General features: G+C 36.2%; 2 protein-coding genes across 4 annotated transcripts in view; one reads left to right on the top strand and one right to left on the bottom strand.

Moving 5' to 3' along the window:
• The first annotated feature begins 630 nt into the window (after positions 1-630).
• On the top strand, positions 631-6036 carry LOC109238778 (TLD domain-containing protein 2-like). 3 transcript variants are annotated; one of them, XM_019405255.1, is made up of 8 exons: positions 634-1006; positions 1849-2333; positions 2432-2504; positions 2617-2697; positions 2946-3009; positions 4333-4420; positions 4524-4608; positions 5676-6036. In XM_019405255.1, exons 1-8 carry the CDS (start codon positions 920-922, stop codon positions 5724-5726), a joined length of 1014 nt encoding a protein of 337 aa, XP_019260800.1. In that variant the 5' UTR covers positions 634-919; the 3' UTR covers positions 5727-6036. The 3 variants fall into 3 exon arrangements, with proteins under 3 accessions (XP_019260802.1, XP_019260801.1, XP_019260800.1); XM_019405257.1 differs by lacking the exon at positions 4333-4420 and having other exon boundaries at positions 631-1006; XM_019405256.1 differs by lacking the exon at positions 5676-6036 and having other exon boundaries at positions 631-1006; positions 4333-4449; positions 4524-4599.
• Positions 6037-6845: 809 nt separating this feature from the next.
• Positions 6846-16372, bottom strand: part of LOC109238777 (pre-mRNA-processing factor 19 homolog 1-like) — a 10815-nt gene continuing 1288 nt past the window's right edge. Inside the window, exons 3-18 of the mRNA XM_019405254.1 lie at positions 14929-15000; positions 14748-14810; positions 14101-14187; positions 12165-12306; positions 11958-12079; positions 11642-11758; positions 10705-10800; positions 10542-10601; positions 9900-9974; positions 8965-9069; positions 8740-8856; positions 8554-8631; positions 8349-8445; positions 7807-7858; positions 7455-7525; positions 6846-7358 (exon numbers count right to left, since the gene is read on the bottom strand). Coding sequence (XP_019260799.1) covers positions 7246-7358; positions 7455-7525; positions 7807-7858; positions 8349-8445; positions 8554-8631; positions 8740-8856; positions 8965-9069; positions 9900-9974; positions 10542-10601; positions 10705-10800; positions 11642-11758; positions 11958-12079; positions 12165-12306; positions 14101-14187; positions 14748-14810; positions 14929-15000 — 1467 coding nt within the window. The 3' untranslated portion in view covers positions 6846-7245. The remainder of the gene's footprint in view (positions 7359-7454; positions 7526-7806; positions 7859-8348; positions 8446-8553; positions 8632-8739; positions 8857-8964; positions 9070-9899; positions 9975-10541; positions 10602-10704; positions 10801-11641; positions 11759-11957; positions 12080-12164; positions 12307-14100; positions 14188-14747; positions 14811-14928; positions 15001-16372) is intronic.

Here is a 16372-nt window from a genome sequence, read left to right as displayed (position 1 = left end):
TTTTGTTCCGTTCAATCATATATATATATATATATATATATATATATATATATATATACTAGTTTATCAAACAAACTATACGTTGCCTCAAAATGGGAATAATCATAGTATGAGTTGACACTTATGTTTCACATTTTTCATTTCTAGGAATTTGAAAAAATTAAATAAAAAAGGAGGAGACAAAAAGAAATAGAAAAATTAAAGAAATGGGAAATTCTAGACCTTAAAAAAAATAGTTCACAAACGAAAATTATTTTTAGAAATAGATGACCAATTTATAAAATTATATTCCAAAATCATGTTTTTCCCTTCAAAAGAAAAAGAATTGTTTCCCCCCTTTTTTACCCCACCAACTAGTCAAAGAAGAGGAAAAAAAGATGTCGGTACGGAGTCAAGGTCAGAATATCGTTGTCTAAAATTCTAAATTGGACAGCTTTCTTATTTTCCAACGAACAAAGAGTTAAATTTGATTTATAAATTATACTATACATGTTTTCCATTAATATTTGGGATTATCATGTCCTTACCGTCAAAAGTCAAGTCATATTTCATTATTAGCTAATTACGTGTCCAAAATTTTAAAAACCAAAAAATGGTGAAATTGACCCTAAATTATGTGAAAAGAATTTTTAAGAAAAAAAATCTTTTTTGTTCTAATTTTTCAGCTGTTACTACAAGCCGTCGGTGCTGTGCACTTTCTCCTCTCTTTTTTCAGCTTCTCAGATCACCACAACAAGATCCCAAAAATCCAAATGCAACCCAAGTAAAAACCCCTTTTCCTTTTCCTTTCACATTGCCGTATTCAACGAATTTCTGCATTTGGGTTTCTGAAATTAACCCTTCATATCTCAGTTTTTTGTTCTCAATTTCAAAGGTTCTGAATTGGGTAAGAGGCTAGAACAAAGGGAAAAAAAGAGCTATGCATTCCATAAAAGATACAGTTTCGGAGAAACTTTCAAGTCTATTTTCAGCTTCCCCTTCTAAATCTGTTGATCAACAAACTCAGGTTCTTTTTCCTCTTTCTCTTTCTTAGAATTTAAATTGTTGAATTAATCTTGTGTGATTTTGGGTTATGCATTTTTGTCTTTGATCTTTATGTGGAGCTAAAGTTTATTTTTTTTATTCACCATTATATGTGTAATTGAGTTGGTGGCATTGTTAAGTTTTGGTGATCTGTCAGTTGGGCTGATTAGTTTGTGCTTGAACTGAATTGGTTAACTGAAAAAAAATAAGAAAAAGAAATAAAGATGAAAACTTTATATGATGTTTAAGGAATTTACTTGACTATGAAATGGGTAACTGAAAAAAGAAAAAAGATGAGAACTTTATATGATGAAATAGGTAGCTGAAAAAAGAAATATAGAAAAATGTTGAAAACTATATATCAAGGAAGTTGTACATGAAGTGAATTGAGTAACTGAAAAAGAGAAGGGAAAAAAATGACAACTTTAAACAAAGTCGAAAGATTCAGTTAGTTGTTTCATGGCTGTTTATTTTGTGGTTCCGAAATATGAAGCATTTGTTCTATTTATGAGAACAAAAGTTAACAAGAAAGAACACTGGATGTTCAATCTCAAGTTTGTTTATAGCAGTTTGCCGCTAAATTGAGCAGCATTTGTCAGCTGCTACATGTAATAGAATTATATCATATACATATAGTGTTTGCATTTCCTGCTGGAAGAGTGAACTACTCATGCTACATTGTTCTGCTTCTATTCTTTTTGTAATTTCGGATATTTGTTTATTTGAGCAAAATTAGAAGCTCTACATTGTGTTTCCTTTCTGCAATAGGAGATTTGTTGTTCTATGCAGTGCATATTATTTGTAACATTACCTCTCTGTGTTTAGGCCAGGCCGTATACTAAGGAAGGAAAATCTGTAACATCTATCCTTTCTTTCCTTCTCCCATCGACATATTCTGAGAATATAAGATATCGAGATGATGTCAAACCACTTCAATCACATTCTTTTACATGGAGAAGTAAAAGTTTCTCGTGGCGCGATAAACCTCTGGATGATTTTGAGGATCACGATGATTACAAAGAGATACCAGACGTTTATCCAGAAGAAAGTGAAAATGGCTGCAATAGGACTTCACTTTGTGTAAAGAAGGGAACAGTAAATACAGACAGGGATAATGGAGAGCCTAATTCCGCAAGTAGTGTTGCGAGCGGTTCTGAAACTTTTGAAGATGCTCCGGATAGACACAGTTTTGAGCAGTCCATGGCATATCTAACCACTGATTCTGTTTTCATTACTCCAGATTTATATGATTTTTTCCAGTCTTCCCTTCCTAATATAGCGAAAGGTTGTCAATGGGTCTTGTTATATAGGTAATCTTGACCTTAAAATAGTTTCCACTGTAACGTCTATTGCAACGTTGGTAGCCTGAGTATTAACATCTATTTTTGTTCATTTGCATGAAGGGCAGCACGGCCAGACATGGTATATCACTTCGTACTCTTATTCGGAAGAGTGCCGATCTTTCTGGTCCTTGCTTGCTGGTATTTTCACCTAAATTACTATAAATTTTTGCTGTGCATGCGCTCCCAACTCATTAGCAATTTTTAAAGGATCTCTTCTGAAACTCAATTTTCTTAATAACGTTGGTCTCAGATTACTGGTGATAAGCAGGGTGCTGTATTTGGTGGGTTGCTTGAGGCACCATTGAGGCCTACTGCAAAGAGGAAGTACCAAGTAATAATGCAATCACATGCAGTATTTAATTTTCTTTACTGATAAAATATAATGTTGCAGTATTTTCAAAAAGAAAAACACCAGTTTGTATTACTCTTGGTAATCGACTTGGTGCAAGAATGTGGTTTCAGAACCCCTTAACTCCAAATGACGGATTAAAAAGCAATTGCCAATATCTGCTTTTTTAATCCTCACCTAGTTTTGGTTTTGTTTTCAATTCTAATGTAATTACGGTATTATTGTGTCAGGGAACAAATCAAACATTTGTATTCACAACTCTATATGGTGAACCAAGGTTATTTAGACCAACAGGTAAGGAAATTGTCCAAAGGTTTGTTACAATATCAGTTTTTACAAAAGCAGTTATTGAAAATTTATATTTAGGAGAAACTGCAGTCTTGAATTAACTATGAGCCATCACGATTAAATACATAAGCGAATTTGTTTAAACATTACATATGGGAAGGCTCTTCGAGCTGTTCCATTATATCGTTATTTAGTCCCTCATGACTTGTCTGGGGAAAGTTTTCCTTGATGGTTGGAGATAGAGGCCATAATTTTTTGTAACGGTGGTCTCCGGGCCAGCTTGCATGCACCTCAACTAATTCCACGGAGTACTTGTACCTCCCACCAGCACAGCTGCATAGGTACCGGGTAACTGTGTCCACCAAGTCTTGGGGAAGAAATCACCTAGTGTGTTTGCCTTCACTAGTATTTGAACTTGAGAAGCAACCCTTTCCTCTCTATTCTTTTAACCCAAACCAAGCACAGCATCATAGATGCATGTCAAAGACATGCGTCAAACTTTACAAAGTTTTATTATGTTGCACCTTCAAGTTATTATGCTGCACTGTTACTTTCTTACTAGGGACCTAGTTTCCTCCGTTCAACATAGTTATTCTCTCTGATGAAAAATGACTGCTGGTTCTTAGTAGCTACTGTGTACTGCCACTGCAAACTGAGGTGATAAACATATCTTAGAAGTCTAATCCTTTGTGAAAATTATCAGCAAATTAAGATGCTACCCTTAGTAGAAAGCCTGGCACAATCCTTTATTGTGACCCTTGCTGAGATTCTTCCAATCTCCACGTATGATCTTTTTTTAGTTTCTCTATTTTTTCTTGCTTCTTTTTGTTTGGAGAGAGGAGTAAGAGTTAATTCAAAATGAGTTCCTATGCTACTTAGCTTTGTTCCTCTATCTAAATTGCTATGTTGCCTGGACTCTCCAAAACAGTTGTCGGGTGTGTGTCGGATCTTCCAAAAGCAGTGCAATTTTGGAGGATCCGACACGAGTGCGGCAGTATTTTTTGAGAGTCCACGCAACTTAGCTAAATTGCTCTAACATATGTTGCAACTACCAGACCACCAAATAGAAAATAAAATAACATGAATTTCAATATCCTAGTGAGACTGATCATGTTTCTGTTAAGCATTTGTCTGATAAATCTTCTTGCTCAGTCCACGTCAAAGCTTGTCTATGGGAACTTAACATAAAAGATGAGCTTTGTATACCCATTTTGATACATGAGCCAAGTCACTGTATATAGTTGGTAGAAAATCCCAAGGATTCTGATCTGAAGTAATCCATGAAATGGTGTAGACATTTTAGCTAACCTATTGTTATTTTTGCACTAGGTGCCAATAGATATTTTTACTTGTGTTTGAATGACGTCCTCGCACTTGGAGGAGGTGGAAATTTTGCTTTAAGCTTGGATGGTGATTTGTGAGCTTCTCTGCCTTGCCATATGCATTGTAGTTTCTCTGCCTTGCCCTATACAATGTTGCTTGCAAATTTCTTCCTTTTTTATTTGCAATTTTCTGTGAAGGTTATTTGGCAGTAGTGGACCTTGTGAAACATTTGGGAACTCATTCTTGGCACATGATCAAGAGTTTGAACTGAGGAATGTTGAGGTAATTTTCTTCTTATCCTTTTGTCTTTGTGCCCATTAATTATTCTAGAGGTATGACTTTCAATTTAGTTTCAAAGAACTATATGAGGTTCGACATTTTACCGAGAGAGAGAGAGAGAGAGGGGGAGGGAGGGAGGGAGCGCACTCGAGCGCTTGTCGTCTCTACGAGTATAAACATGGAGATTCCACATGTCATCTGTTTTTAGAGGGAGGGAGGGAGGGAGCGCACTTGTGCGCTTGTCGTCTCTACAAGTATAAACATGGAGATTCGTATCCACATGTCATCTGTTTTTAAATGCATATACGTTCTTCAGCTAGTACTTCTGTATATCAATGCTTCCTATAGTTCTCAGTCAAAGAAAGGAGAAATTCCTTGTCTGCTTTGATAAGGATTAATGCTTAGCTGTTTGTTGTTATTTTACTTATTTATGATGTTTGCGATTAGTATTTTTAGTTTGGTTTGCATATCAGTGTAGGTATAAGTGTGAGATTTTGAGAACTGCTAACTTGCATTTAAGAATAAATTATTTACCAATACTGAAACGAAATGGACCCAAAATATAGCAATATAGCGAAATAGATATAAAGGATTACTTTGGAACTGAGACATCGTTGATTGACTGATTGAACGATAATGGGCGATTCTTAATTGCTTCAATTTTGAGAACCACAACTCTAGGAGGTTAAGTTTTAACTAATGTGAAAAAGCACATATCAGCGAAAAATAAGAAAAGGAATAAATTGTGTATTGCTCCCATTTGATTTTTGAGGGTCATATCATAAGGGAAACAACGATAAATAATTGTAGGAAAGCAGATTATTTATATAGTTATTTCAAATTTACAGTGTGTTTGCAGAAATCCAAATAATATTGTGCTCAAATAAGAGATTGTAGCTTAAGTAAGTTGATATTATCGCATGGCTTTGTGATAAGTTGGTTCAAATTTGCTAGAAATGTATTCTTGGACTGGGACGTTGCATATTTGGTATCAAACTGATGACATATTTGTATAAATTCTTGGACATTCTATTACCAATCTTTGACATTTTATTTTCTTCTTGATGCAGCTATGGGGTTTTACACACGCATCCCGTTACCTCGCCACATCCGAAGCATGAATTTTTATGAATTTATTTCATAGCTATATCTTGGAGTACAATTATTTATTCTTTCATGTCCATGAAGCAGTTTTCTCTTATAATCCTGGAGGCTTCCTGTTGTACATGGGCTAGTTGTAGTCTAGTGTGATTTTAGCAATTGTGGGTTGATATGCATATAGGTAAATTCTTTATCCTTCTATATTTAGCACATTCTTTATCCTTCCAGCCAGGGGAGGGTTTCTAGTCGTTACTATTATTTTTTCTGAATTTACATTGTGCATTTTGTTACTGCTGTAATTATAGCAGTCAATATATACCTGTTGAACAATCTTCAAATTCTATAATCTACACAACGAAGCATTAGAAAATCACATCTCTGATCGGAAAAGGCGTCGGAGATTTGAGAACTTGTTATAAGTTTACAAAGGTGTCAAGAGTCCAAACCAAAACCTAAAAAAGTGGGGAGTCTACCTTGCGAACAAACACAATCAATGCATCCAAACGTGTAATCTAGCGGTTAATGAAGTAGGTAAAAACTTTGAAGTCTATATCCTAGTAGAGACAACTTAAAAACAACTTAGATAATCTCTTCCCTTTTACCAAAGTTTTGATAGGCAAAGTTACGTGGGTACCTATGCCGGTATCCAATGGAATAAAAAGATTGCAAGCACGACCAATATGAAAGCCTTGTCAGCAGTATTTAATCGAAGTTGTGAACAGTTATTTGTTGTTTCTTAGCTAGCGTTTGGATGAAACTCGGAAAAAAAATTGAAAATGGAATGAAAAATAATTTTTGAAAGTTGAAATTACATTTGAAAGAATTTGAAGTTCCATGAGTAAAGTTTCAGAAATTTTAAAAACTACTCTAGAGTTGGTTTGGGAATTTGAAAATTTATTTTCAAAATCTGCCAAAAATAATTAAAAATATAAATAGATATTTGAAAACAAAATTTTAAAAAAAAACTCCCCAATTTTATGGCCAAACGGGGACTTAGTAATCCTTGACATCCATGACCTACTCGCAGACATAAAATTTCCTTGACAAACGTAAAAAGATGAAAAAAAGTTCATGCTTCTCAGAAACCTGCCACAACACAACAGAGAATTCGAGTCAGTACTGGTTAACATGGGTGAAAATCAGGTAAAAAGCGTATTAGATAAATTGGTAACTTGAATGTCCTGGTCGGAAAACATATATAAATGCAATTATCTGCTTTAGCTACTAACTTGACATCTCAATGTACTGTAACTGATCGTTTCCATTCAGACTTTTCCTCCCAGGATAGGCAATGGTTACAACAATGATACAATAGACTACCCAAGGATGGTATTGAGACGACCAAACAAACTCTGCACTTAGGATATTATCCCAAGTTGGTGGTATGTCTATTTGCCAGACCACCCAAAGATCTAGCAAAAACCAGAAGAATTACATATTAAAACGGGACCCATCAACCTCCTCCCCTAGAGATAATACAGTGGTCTAGCAGATGCGAAGCTGTGGCGTTGACTGTTTGCTTTCATGCTGGAAATGGGCCTAACTCTCCATTTGATCCTCGCCAGGCAGCCCAAATATTCTTAAATTACGGTCCATAGATCCGACAGCTATGTATTTTGCATCTGGACCAAATTTCAGACATGTTGCTTTACCTGCATTAGACGACAGCAATGACTATTATTACCTTTATAAACACATGCAACAGAAATAGTCAAAACTCCATCTAGAAAAAGAGAGGAAGACTATACCTGTGCCTGATAAGTCGGGGAGGGTTTTGATGTGATTCCATTCAGCCTTAACACTGGCGACTTGGAAAACTCTGATTCAGCAGACAGAAATGATATTTAACTCTACTTGACCAAAAGAAAGCTCCAAGAATCATTTGACATGGGAAACATAGTGGCAATGAGAATAATGATAATCAAAAGTATAATGACAAACAATCCACCAAGTGTCTTGGTTTCTACTTCTTTCATTGAGCTATGCCGAAGTCTTTTGAGACTCAAAAAGGAGAACTACTTTTTAGTTAAAGAAAAATGCGAACATTGAATCACTGAATCAGAGAGCTATCCAATCCCAATACTTGTGCAGGTGCCTTACCGTATATCTGAGCCTCCTAAGGCAAGATAACTTCCACTATGGTCAAATTGCACTGCGAGTAAAAGGAGAAGCAGCAACGTTAGATGATCTTAGATGTGCATAAAATTGTTATAGGAGATGAATTTATGATAAATAATTAAAAACATGAGAAAGATGGAAGGATAGACTTGGTATAACACTACCTCAAAGGAGCCAGTGTGGTAAACGGTTGCCAACGCAGTGTAAAAAATGAAAAGCTCTGAAGTAGACTTTTGATTTACAAAGCTACCAGACTATAAAGCCTGAGATAGTATACTCAAAAAAATTCTATAACTCATTGATGGGAACGCTTCGAGACTATAAAACGGAAATTTCTCAAAAACAGCAGAGTCCTAAGCTAGTATGCTTAAATATACAGTACTTCATTCATGAAACAAATTCCTTGGCCTTCAATAAATGCTCAATGCAAACACTAAATATCTTTGTTTACGAACTACCAAAGCTTCTTTGATTTGTAACATGGCTTCACTTTTTTGCTTCAGTAGAGTGCTGTTAGGTTATACCTGATTGAGTCGGTGTATTTTCATCATAAAGAGAGAAATTTCGGAAATTCTTCAATTTGCGTAAATCCCAAAGTTTAACACCATCATGAGCAGCAGTCTGATGATCAACACAGAAAGGAAACATTGGTCACAAGTTCAATCATAAACCGCTTTAAGCTGATGAAAGGAGGGTTTCAAAAGTTTAATTCAGTATTAGAATACTCACTGCTAAGAAATAACCATTTTCTGAAAAGGAAATAGCAGTTACAGACCCAACATGGCCATCAAATCTTGCAACATTTGCCTGAAGAAAAGCACCAGAAAAACACAGACACACACAACAACAAAGTAAGACTACTTAGAATGAAGAGGAGGAAGGACAAGAGTATTTGCTGCCTTTGAGGCAACAGACCTGACTTTTTACATCCCATATCTTAACCAGAGACCCTGAGGTCCCTGTTCCAAGGATCAGACCATCAGGGTGGAAAGCTGCGGATGTGTAGCCCTCAGATTCTGTAGCATCTGCCACCTGCATTAGATTTTGAACTTTTTTAATAAGTCTATAAATTGAAAAGATGATGACTCTAGACTACTATACATTGCTTCTTGAGAATGAGAGGCCAGAGGAAAAAGAAACCTGTGCAAGGCATAAGCCAGAAGCAAGATCATAAAAGCACCATGTGCTATCAAGAGAAGCAGTCACAAAATAGTTATTGGTCGCATGGACAGTGACAGCTTGCACCTGTAATCATTGGTAGATGTATATATCTAATTAGACGGTTAGAAAATGCACTAAATCCAGTTAATGAAAGCCAGAACTTAAAAATGAAGTACCATAAAAATGTAAAGGGTGAAGGCAATTTCACGGGTCTGGAGGGCTTATATTAAACAGTAGGGCCAACATAACATTGATTTCCACTTGAAATATCCCACTCGCCCCCTTATTCCCCAATAATGTACTTTACTTCTTTCTTTTTTTTCTTTTTTCTTTTTTTACTTTTCCTTGAAGCAAATGTGGAAGAAAAAAAAAAGACTTGCAGGTAGTCATTCAAGAGGTGGAAGCTCACTATGAAGATAGTCTGGGAACAGAAGAACGAAGTTTACCACAAGGCAAACACAACTCCAAGGACAACAGAAATACTTTATTTCTCTTTGATACGACAACAGAAATACTCCCCAAGTAAATTTCAGATCAAAAACATATTATGTACTTTGCATGAACAAATAACCTACTCTAAATATATAACAGTAAATATAGAAAACTACAATTTTCTAGTACAGTAAAGCACTAGTACAAATAGATTAGTTCCATCTCCATCTTTCACTTCTTAATGATCTCTTCCAAAATTCGCATATCTAATCCTAGAAACAAAATATCCAAAAAGACGGAATTCTAAAAGGGGCACCGAGATTAAGGATCACTACTGGAAAGCTAATTAGCTTGTTTTCCAAAATATTAAGTTTTGTACAATCAAGCAGGACTATTACCAGCATTTTGTCCCTAAATAATAAGAAGGTAATTCGATATCAGAACTTTCAGTATTGATCAATGAGATGTTAATATGAAATTACCTCTGCTGTATGATCTTTCAAGACATGCCTACAGTCATAGTTCCCATTTTCAGAACTTTGCCACACACGAACTGTCTGCAAAACTCAACTACAGTTAAGTAAAACATCGACGGAAGAATGCCACTGAGGCTAGTCATGCAACTGTGCATTAAGCAACAGTGTTAATGGTTATATTTTTACTACTAAGCTGAGGTGCCAAACCCATCAGAAATGACAAAAACATTTGACTCTAAAGTTGTTCTGTCATATAAAGAATTTCCAAATCCTACTACTAACCAGCTCAGAACCTAGAGGCTAGAACTGAAGGGACAAAACAATCAATAAAAACACATGTTCAATCAAACTAATCCTTTTCTTTTTTATTATCCATTCTATTCTTGGAAGCATATCAAAGAGTAAATATGGTGGCAACATTTAAAGAAACTCCATACTGTGACATCTAATATCAGTGACCTCATATTTAGATATTCTTTACAAGTGAACCCTTTCCAGTTATTCCCAACAAGTAGCACATAACCTACCATAGAAGAGGAGAACATAGTAAGGAAAGTATAAGCTTCAATAAGACGAGAGAAGATGAAGACATACTATTGAACAAGAAGTGCATGTTCAACTTGACTAAAGAGAAACAATCAGGTTTACCTTATCTGCTGAGCCAGAGACCACTAGTTCACCCTCAGATGCAAATTTTACACTGGTAACCTAAAAAGGCAGAATATACTAAGCCAGAAATTTTGCTAAGCAAACACAGATAAGGAATTATCAAGTAATAGTAAGAAAAAGAAATGTCAATAAGATGGCAGACCCTCTTTGAATGACCGCTCAGTGTTGATATGATTTGTCCTGAAGGACGATCGAAGACCACAGCATTTGAATCAACACCACCAGTAGCAATTAAGTCCTGACAGAACACAAATTAGAAATTAGAACTGAAAGAAGTTTAACCATAAAGGAAGCATAATAATTAAGTGGCATGAACCATCGAATCTCTGCAACATTTGACTTTCTCATGAATCAAAACTTTCATCTTTTAAAGAGCACCTCTTGATGACAATAAGTTATTCCTCGGTTTTGCACTAATGTGATAATGCAGATATATGAGCAAGCTCTAGATCTAACTTACTAACTCACCTTCCAAATCCATAGCCATAAGAACCTAGTACTGTAAAACCACTTGTGCCTTAACACAAGTATTTATCACATGTTTATCTGGATAAGCACTCAATATCTACGTAGCAAAAAGACAACTTTCAACGCGAAGGCCATATATGCAAAAAGACAACTTTCAACGGGAAGTCCATATATGCAAAAGCCATTAACTTTATGCAACTGTACTAAAAGCAGAAGTTTGAATAACAAATGATTCGTATTAGCTACTAGGGCAGCCCGGTGCACTAAGCTCCCGCTATGCGCGTGGTACGGGGAAGGGCCGGACCACAAGGATCTATCGTACGTAGCCTTACAGCCTTACCGTGAAAGCTAAATGGGAATGTATTATAGTATATGTTTCATGGATCCTTGAAGGAAACATAAGTGTGAAACATGTGTGACTTGGGCGTCGGTACTTCACACAATCTCTTTATACGAATACTTAGCAGGAAGTGCAATTACGGGTCACGAATTCACACGCCCACATTGAATAAGTAACCATACCCAAGTCCAAGTAACTGATTTTAGCGGTATCTCCCTTGTTAATAATAGTTAAATACAAATCAAGGGGAAAAACAGAAGAAAGAACTTACCTTAGGATAATGAATATCCAAAGACAAAATGCCAGGTTTGTTGGTTTTGTGAAGAGGATAACTATTCAGTTGGGTATATCTTTCCAGAGCATCCACAGAGGCCAGTGTTGCCGGTATCTAGGTCGGAAAGAAAAAGTGAAATAATCATTTTGCTGCTAACTGGGAGAAGCAGCAGCAAGGAAAAAGCTCATATAGTAACTACTTGCATCATTTAAAAAAAGAGGGATGCAATATCAGAAGAGAATGAGGGGAAAGTAACAAAGGATACCCACAATCCTACTTAAAAACCACTCCAAATGTGTGTAGCAGATATTACCTGTCGTTTTTTCCTTTGTTGTGAAAGAGCAGCATTACATTCCGTAAGAGTCTCAATGACAGAGTTTGATATTCCAGGGCGAATTTTCTTGCCATCAGGACCCATCTCCTCATCCTCGGCAGCTATTGATACAAGTTGATAACAAGAATCATAAGTAAGGGAAAAAGAAGATGGTTGAGACACGTGCAAAGCATAAAAAATAACTACCTCTTTTCCCATTGCTTAAAGCAGTAGCACCAACTGCTGTAGTGGCTGCCATGGGTATTTGTCTTTCAGCCTGGGCAAGCAACCCCCTTGCCTCATCCCTTTCCTTTTTCAGCCTGGCAATTACTCTGCAGGCAGCATCATGCTGCCAAGACAATACATAAAATTCGCAAGCGATATACCAGGGGAAGCACGCAGAAAACTGTAATACTGAGAAGCAGCTACTAGAAGAATCTAGGGGGAGATAATCAGAAGAAAATTATCCAGACGTCAATTTTGGAGATTGAGAAGACGGAAATTTGGATTTGAAAGACAGGAGAAAAACACTAGGTGGCTTCTTCCCATCTGTCTAAGTCTTGGTGGGGATAGTTACTCAGTATCTTGTGCTGGTGGGAGGTAGCAAACGCGCAAACTGGCACAGACACCACTGTCATCAAATAGAGAATATGACAAATGGAAATTGTACAGTGAATCTAGAACCTGATTATTGGCACAAGAAGCAACAGTATCAAATCTTAGGATGCTAATTCGTACTCAATGGTGACTCCAACCGACACAAGTACAGGTACCTCTTTGTTAACTATATTCCTGGTTTGCTAAAAGGGTCCTTGAGCCCAATCAGTCACTATACTATTGATGCAATGGACTCCCCCAAGCCACTAAACCGCTCACCTCCACCCGATTTGGACTGAACCTCGTTCTAGTGAGATACTATCCCTTTTTAAAACTGAAACTCAGTTGACTATCTGGTCCTTGGTCTAATTGGGCCTTTCTCTATAGCTCGAATCGAATAGATGGGCCCCTTCCACTCTTGATTGTGCCTATTTCTAAGAACTTATGGCATACACCAAAAAAACTCACGTCACTTTAAAGACAATATGACACTACTTATTTCTTTGATGTGCTTAAAAATCTTTTTCCATTGTGACAAAAGAGAGAGAGAGAGAGAGAGAGAGAGAGAGAGAGAGAGAGCTTGGTCATAAGGAACCCCCCCCCCCCTTCCAAGATAAGGCTGGAGTTTGAGTCACAAAGGGAGCAAAAGTGAGAAGGGCCCACTGTTGAGCTCCAAGGTTGGCAGTTTGAGGGTGTTGGGTTTTACCATAAAAGAATATTTTTTCCTCATAATACAAGATAGAAAACTCGAAAAAATACATGACTTGTTATAATGGAAAAACTTGCACAAAAGAGCTTCCAGCTTAATTAAGCCCTAACGTCAACAGATACGAAATACATTAATCCTCACTCTGCTGTTTACACTCTATTAATTATAAATTTATGCGCTATTTTCATCCACTGGATATCTCATATCACACTTATCACTTATGGCTACCAGTGAGTCATTATTTTCCCTTCATTTATATATTTTTCCACTGTACAAAATAAAATACCTAATAGAATAAATGGGTCTTTACCAGGGGCAAACCTTCGGACCCTTTAATTTTTTTTAATTTTTTTTTATTTTTTGGATAAGTTAGCTTCAAACTCTTTAGCCAATTAAGCCCTAAATTGCAAAGGAAAAGAGACGAAATTATAACTAAATCTAGATATTTTGTTCTATTTTATGTGTCTATGGAACTGTAGCGAATATTATTTTAGATGCTCATTCTGATGTTGAATGGCTTCAACTATTTGCTGTATGCATAATCTGTAAAACCAGTGGAGTAGGTCTTTTTGATATCTCACATACAAGATGATCTTGTATGGAAACATCCATTCAATGTTTTGTAACACCTAGATTACTGAATTCACATGTACATCCTCTCTCCTCTTTCATCAATAGTATCTGAGGCTGCCTTAATGTCCATCCTGCCCAAGTAAGACCTTAAAGTTCCAAAAAGAAACAATCACTGATCCTATGTTTTAAAAGACAATTTGAAGGATAAACTCTCCAGAATAAAGAGTTCTAGCTACTTAAAAGTAAGCAGGCCACTTCCTTCACCTGATATAAAGCATGACTCAGCTCTTGCCTTGCAGTATGTAATTGTTGTTCCAATGCAAAATTTGACAGCATCAGACCATCCCATTCCTACGAGACAAAAGAAAATTAAGACTACAGAAGCATCAAATGTAACAGACACTTGCTTCAAGATAAATGGTAATTAGTTTAGTAGTCACCACACGTAAAGGATCAAGTGATAAAAACACTATATGATAAACAAACAGAAATCATCCTGCTGAATTTGGCACATCATATCTAATGATGTCAAAAGCTTTATTTGAAAGCTTCATGAACTAACTTAGCTAATATCATAAATTTCAAGATGATGATTCTAACCTGGGTTGCACGCCTCTCTTCTAATTGAACAATGAACTAAACAAATACTTAAGCAATCCGTTTAAATAAAAAGGAGCATTTTGAGAGATATGGGGCATATCATGACAAAACCTTTTTAATTTTCCAACAGAACACTCTAAAGGTAAATAATCTTCGCAGAAGTGCTTAATACTATTTCAAAGGATGATGAAGAGACATAACTTCACAACATGATAACTGAGTAGTCAAGTTCCTCGGCATTACATATTAATTTATGTCGCAAACAAACCTTAGAAATGGGAAGCAGAAAATCAAGGATCAAAAGCACGTACTATTTGAAACATTCCCAACATCCCAGGGATGCTAGCAGCCTGTACAGGTCGGGGTTTCACTATCTGCAATAAGTACCAATATTAATAAGCTCCACGATGTAAACCCAATTGAGACCATACCATTAAGCTAATACTGAGAAAAACAGAAGCATATTACATTATAATTTTAAAATAGTATTACCTTGCCAGTTTTAACAGGGATAATGTCATCTGCCGTCAATGGCTCTCCGGTAACAGGACATTTACCATAATCCTGTACCAACCAAAAAGATAAACATATAAACTTGAGAAAATGCAGCATTTAGCCAGAGGAAAAGATATATAACTTTATCCAAAAAAGATGCTAACATTCTCCCTCCAAAGAACTATGAAAAATTCTCACGCAATCAAGCAAAATGAATGATTGAATGCTGATCTTTCTAGTCAATCTTTTTTCCTCTATAAGTGGTTATGGAGATGGAATGATAACAATATGCTATATGGAAGGCAGTTATTAGTCTTACGTATGGAAGGGAAGGATTCTGAGATCCTAAGCCTGTGAACAACTCTTATAGAGTGGCCATATCGAAACAAATAGCAGGTTTATGGGGAGAGTTAAGAACAATATCAAATTAAAAGTGGTCAATGGAAGGAAAATCAAACTATGGACTGATAGATGGCCTGAAGAAGGACGGTTAAAGGACCAAATTCCTGTCATTTATAGTCTGGTAATGAATCAGGAATGCCTGATGGCTGACTGCTTTATGCAAAACTGTTGGAATTTTCAGCTTAGGAGAAAGTGTAAAGATTGGGGGCTGGATAATAGTGCAGACAGTAAATATTGAAGAAACAAAGAAGAAACTCAGGTTTGTCTTGCAGATAATATGGGATATATATGGTGAAATCTGGTTATGAATGGTTACAAGATCAGTAACTTGATTTGGAGATATTTTGGCCCTTGAAACTATCGTGGAAAACTAACGCCCCAACCAAAGCTGCATGTCTTGGGTGGGTTTGCTGCTTATGAAGCTTGCTCAGAAAAAAGGATTCAATTTAGGTACTAGATGTTTTTTGTGTGAATGCTGTGCAGAAACTGTTAATCATCTGTTGATACATTGCAATCAACATGTTTTTGGGTAGGTTGCTGCTTATTTCTAAATATATTTGGTGTTCATTGGGTAATGCCACAAAGCTTTAAGGAATTACTAAACTGTTGGCAAGGACAAAGGGTAAAGAGATGACTGAAGAACACTTGGGAGCTAATACCATGTGTATCATCTGGACAGTATGGCAGGAGAGGAACCAAAAATGTTTTGAAGGAAATAAGGAACTGAATCAAATTGTAAAATTTATATGCCTCTAGAACTTGTTCTGTTGGCTTAGAAAAGAAAGTGTATTTAGTATTTCTGATTTCATGGACTTGTTAGACTCTGTTTTGTGAAGGTTCTGATCAAGTACTGAATTTTATAATCTATTCAGTACCTTCTTGGTACTGATTTCTTTAATAAAATTAATGTACTTTATCAAAATCTTTTCATTTTTTCAGGGAAACCTAAGTTGGCACCGCTTAAGTTTCTAATAGCTATTACGGAACCCATTTGGGGAGGAACATAAAGTGGGGTTTTATGGGTTTTTTTTTTTTTGGG

The sequence above is a fragment of the Nicotiana attenuata genome, unplaced genomic scaffold, assembly GCF_001879085.1.
Source record: "Nicotiana attenuata strain UT unplaced genomic scaffold, NIATTr2, whole genome shotgun sequence".
In the NCBI taxonomy this organism is placed as follows: Eukaryota; Viridiplantae; Streptophyta; class Magnoliopsida; order Solanales; family Solanaceae; genus Nicotiana; species Nicotiana attenuata.
Note: the sequence above shows the minus strand (reverse complement) of the source record. Positions and strands in the feature narration are given on the sequence as shown.

What these genes read in the sequence shown, in the direction of transcription:
- LOC109238778 (XM_019405255.1), top strand. Translation starts at nt 920, where the DNA reads ATGCATTCCATAAAAGATACAGTTTCGGAGAAACTTTCAAGTCTATTT. An exon ending in CTGCAAAGAGGAAGTACCAA is followed by an intron (nt 2,698 to 2,945) that starts GTAATAATGCAA and finishes TTATTGTGTCAG; the next exon opens with GGAACAAATCAAACATTTGT. An exon ending in TTGAACTGAGGAATGTTGAG is followed by an intron (nt 4,609 to 5,675) that starts GTAATTTTCTTC and finishes TTCTTGATGCAG; the next exon opens with CTATGGGGTTTTACACACGC.